Genomic DNA, 5,000 nt, shown 5'->3' on the forward strand with positions numbered 1-5,000 from the left:
TTCAGTATGCCAGGTTACGCCAACGTCAAACTGTCAGTTTTTCTAAACGCATGTTGTACCAGACAGTCTACACCAGGGGTTCTCAACCCAAATTATTTTGGGGGGCGTCCCCAAATTATTAATTATTTTTTGGAAAATGTAAATGAAGCTTTTACATAGTACACTTAGTAGTACATGCATAACTTTCCTTAATGATTATATCTGGTTTTAGTATTCATTTATGATATATCTTCTCAATTATAATAATTAAGGTTATTTTTGCAGTCAGTTTGTATTGGTTTCTTAGGTTGTGACCAGGCTTTTCTCTCTGTCTTAGGTTGTGACCAGGCTTTTCTCTTCGCAGATGACTAAGGCTGGGAACGAGGCTATGTACAGTAGGAGTTTAATTAACTGGTCCGGATGTGTGTTTGTGTTTGTCTTCAGGACTTCCGGACCTCAAGAAGGTGGTGATCATTCCCTACGTTCGTTCTAAACAGGACATAGACCTCTCCAAGATCCCCAACAGGTACAGCATGATGTGGCACAACAGACACTAGGCACAACAGACACAAGGCACAAGGTACAACAGACACAAGGTACAACAGACATGGGCGGTCTGCAAATGGCAGGGCACATTGACACCAGGCTGTGACATTTCGGTGAAAAGCTGATCTTTTTTGTTGATATTTTTCACCCCTGTGTCAATCGTCTAATGTGACCCTGGGCTCTATACACACCCTCCACCAACCTAGTCCCCATATATGGGGGACAAGTGGAGAGCAACGGACTTGAACTCATGCTTCCTTCATGCCTGAGTGTCCAAGTTGCTCCTTTACACCTGACAGGGGGGAGTTTCCCTGGTTGGACGTAGCGCGTGGAAGGAACACGTTATTCCAACCAGTTCCTTTCCCCTCCATCAGGCGCCCCGGCTGGCCAGGGGGAGGCAGTTTAGAGACCAGGATTACTGCATGTTTTTTGTGAGGGTACCTACCCTAGGGGACACGGGGAGAAATGCAAACTCCACACAGAAAGGCCCTTTCGCCAACCCCGCCTTCGCGTATGGGCACTGATGACGCGGAGGAGGAAACACGCCGCCAGCACCCACAGCGTCCCGAGCGGGAATCGAACCCAGGACCTTCTAGCTGTGAGGCGACAGCACTACCAACTGTGCCACCGTGCCCCCTGTCTCTATCCTTTTAATACTCTATGGGTGGGATACACCGTGGTCCAGAAACGGCGCAAATGCCTCTGCCCGGGCTCTGGACATGCACTCCATATATGGAGCTGGCCTGTTCTGACGTCACAATGATGTTCTGACATCTGCATAGACTCCATATTTGGGCATGCCTGACAGAACATCATGGGCATAAAAGGGACACGTACGTACATAACTGCCCAACGTGCACCGTTCTACTAACCCACGTTACAATCTCCATATTTGGCCCAGGCCGACCTAGAGCTCCACATTATGAACACTCTGTGAAGATAGCAGATCTACAAGCTCACAAGCTCTTTCACCCTAAATATATTCTCGCGCGTCATCGTTGTGAACCGTCATCTAGTGGCTGAATGGTTTTCTACTGGTCCTTTCATTTATTGATCTACATCTTTTGATCCATTTGTATATAACTCTGAAAGTGTTATATAGGGGTCCAAGATTTGGCCCACATTTGTACACGTTCATCACCCCCTGGTGGACACTATGGGAATAGTAGGAAAAGTAGTATAGAGCTATACAAGCTGAAAGACGTGACGCTTCGCGCAGCATTGCAAAAGTGCACAGATGTTTTTCCCCAATGTTTTGTGTGAAAACACAGCAACGATACACAGAGACGACGAGTGAATAACATACAACCCTGACGGTTACCCCCCTCTCTCTCTCTCTCTCTCTCTCTCTGTGTCTCTCTCTCTCTCTCTCTGTCTCTCTCTCTCTCTCTCTCTCAGTGTGTATTTAGAAGACTTCCTGGCGTCGGGCCGGCGCGACGGGGACCAGCATCCTCAGCTGGAGTTTGAGCAGCTCCCGTTCAGCCACCCTCTGTTCATCATGTACTCCTCTGGTACCACGGGAGCCCCCAAATGCATGGTCCACTCTGCTGGGGTGAGTTCTGTTCATCATGTATACTCCTCTGGTACCACGGGAGCCCCCAAATGCATGGTCCACTCCGCTGGGGTGAGTCTGTTCATCATGTATACTCCTCTGGTACCACGGGAGCCCCCAAATGCATGGTCCACTCTGCTGGGGTGAGTTCTGTTCATCATGTATACTCCTCTGGTACCACGGGAGCCCCCAAATGCATGGTCCACTCTGCTGGGGTGAGTCTGTTCATCATGTATACTCCTCTGGTACCACGGGAGCCCCCAAATGCATGGTCCACTCTGCTGGGGTGAGTTCTGTTCATCATGTATACTCCTCTGGTCCACTCTGCTGGGGTGAGTCTGTTCATCATGTATACTCCTCTGGTACCACGGGAGCCCCCAAATGCATGGTCCACTCTGCTGGGGTGAGTTCTGTTCATCATGTATACTCCTCTGGTACCACGGGAGCCCCCAAATGCATGGTCCACTCTGCTGGGGTGAGTCTGTTCATCATGTATACTCCTCTGGTACCACGGGAGCCCCCAAATGCATGGTCCACTCTGCTGGGGTGAGTCTGTTCATCATGTATACTCCTCTGGTACCACGGGAGCCCCCAAATGCATGGTCCACTCTGCTGGGGTGAGGGCACGCACGGGTCGCACGCACGCACGCAAATGCCGCAAATGCTGCAAATGCTGCAAATGCCGCAAATGTACGAAGTCGAATGAATGAGGAAAAGGACAACTTAAAGGGACACTTCACCCTTTTTGCAAAAAAATATATGTTAATGACGTTTAGGAGCTTTAGAACACTTTCCTGGGGGTCTTTATGTATGTAATATGTGGTTTTAGATATTTTAGATTGTAGCAGTGAGCCTGTTGTCTCTGATGTCATGGACACTGGGCTCACTTCCTTCCTGGACTACATGTTGTCTCAGTAAGACAGCTCTCCCCCTATCAACAAGGAGGAGCAGTGCACCAAAGAATTATGGGAATTGTAGTCCAGGAAGGTAGTGAGACCAGTGTCCATGACATCAGAGACAACAGGCTCACTTCTACAATCTAAAATATCTAAAACCACATATTACACACATAAATACCCCCAGGAAAGTGATCTAAAGCTTCTAAACGTCATTAACATATATCTTTTTGCAAAAAGGGTGAAGTGTCCCTTTAATTAGCTCTCAGATGTTAAGGAAATGTACACGTGTTGCCCGTTCCCTCGCGGGTTCAATTCGGATTTTACCGTGCGCTCCGCTATAGCCTGCAAACCTTCAAACTGAAACTGAAATCATGTCCAAAACAAAGAGCTGCCATTAGCATAATAACCATGCATGGGTTTCTTTATGGCGAGCGTGTATTTACATAGCGGTCGGTGTGTTTTCATGCTCCGCTGACGCGCATTAGCGTCGGGGGGGGGGAAATGGTCCTGAAGCGGAAAAGATTAACCCATTTTGGGGCGGGAACCCCTTTTGGTGTTAGCATTATCTTTAGCTATTGAAAAATAGCAGATCTACAAGCTCATAGCGCGCCACCGAGTGGCGCGCTACGAGCTTGTAGATCTGCTATTTTAGAAAAAATCGTGAAAATGTGCCTGAAATCTTTGAATATATGTTCTTTCAGAGCGAGTTTTTAACTCAAATCTTTGCTATACGGGGAGGGTCCCCTATAGCTGGAACTACATATTTTCAGATGGGGGGTCGGTGGGGGCGGGGCCAATGATGTCATACATTATATATTCGGGGTTCCTTGACGTGAATATGTTTGAGAACAACTGACACATAGAAACATGTTTTTTTTTTTGTCTTCAGAAAAAGACATGATTTAAATGTCGCCGTCAGGCCTAAATGGGTTAAAGCAGCAGGAGAGCGCTTGCGTACAGTATACAGTATTACTGTACTGTCCATCTCGTGCACAGCTGGCTGGAGATTGCAGCGTTGAATGACATTAGCCCATTCTGGGCGGGCACCCGTTTTGGTGTTAGCATCATGTTATGCTTTAGCTATTGAAAAATAGCAGATCTACAAGCTCATAGCGCGCCACCGAGTGGCGCGCTACGAGCTTGTAGGTCTGCTATTTTTGAAAAATCGAAGAATGACGGACATTTTTTGAATCTGATCTCAGGTCAGAATGGGTTCATCAGACCAGTGTGTGTCCAGTGGAAACCTCGTATGAATCTGATCTCAGGTCAGAATTGGTTAAGAGAGCGTCATCAAAATGCATGGAAAAGGTTGCCTGTCGATCGAAACGCTGCCGGGCACAAACATTTAAAAATAATGTTGGTAGTTGTTTTTTTTCCCATAAATGAATGCCCTGCTTCATCATCATACAAGAGTAGCGCTTTTACCTAAAAATAAATACAAAATAAATAAACGGAATGATTTTTTTTTTTTACCCGACAGCGTTAGACGTGATCATATTCACAAGGGAGGCTCACGCACGCACGCACACACGCACACACACACACAGGTCACATCTGTTACCAGAGTTTCCCTAGTGTGACCCCCCCCCCCCCAACAGTGAACAGATGTGTCACTTTTCCATCAACCTCAGACACACACACACACACACACACACACACACACACACACACACACACACGTCTTAGCGAGAGCACATAAGAAACGTAACTATACACTATCTGTAGAAGAAAATATCCAAAATGTCCCTGAAGTAAATTGTGTTTATATAATATTGTCTATAGTCAAAGAAGTCATTAGATTTGTGCCATCGATTCCGTTCGCCGTTCAGTTTCATCACTCCATTGTGCAGCAAATATTTAATGGAATTGTGGGTAACACGTCGTAGAGGATACTTGTGTGTCAACTGTCGTGTAGTTTCTCCCTCTACACTGACTAATTCTAATCTATTTGAGACAGAAACGGCTGAGCAAACGGCAGGCTTGTAGGCTGTAGTCGAAAGCACAGGACGGTCAGTTGAATGAAA

General features: G+C 46.8%; 1 protein-coding gene across 2 annotated transcripts in view; it reads left to right on the forward strand.

Moving 5' to 3' along the window:
- Positions 1-5,000, forward strand: part of aacs (acetoacetyl-CoA synthetase) — a 72,427-nt gene that overhangs the window by 30,657 nt on the left and 36,770 nt on the right. The window contains exons 7-9 of one of the 2 annotated variants that reach the window (XM_080766411.1): positions 424-505; positions 1,924-2,025; positions 2,643-2,694. In XM_080766411.1, coding sequence (XP_080622537.1) covers positions 424-505; positions 1,924-2,025; positions 2,643-2,694 — 236 coding nt within the window. Of the gene's footprint in view, positions 1-423; positions 506-1,923; positions 2,078-2,642; positions 2,695-5,000 lie in introns of both variants that reach the window. The other variant, XM_080766410.1, reaches the window with a different exon arrangement.

This window comes from Protomyctophum bolini, assembly GCF_963924005.1.
Source record: "Protomyctophum bolini genome assembly, chromosome: 6".
In the NCBI taxonomy this organism is placed as follows: domain Eukaryota; kingdom Metazoa; phylum Chordata; class Actinopteri; order Myctophiformes; family Myctophidae; genus Protomyctophum; species Protomyctophum bolini.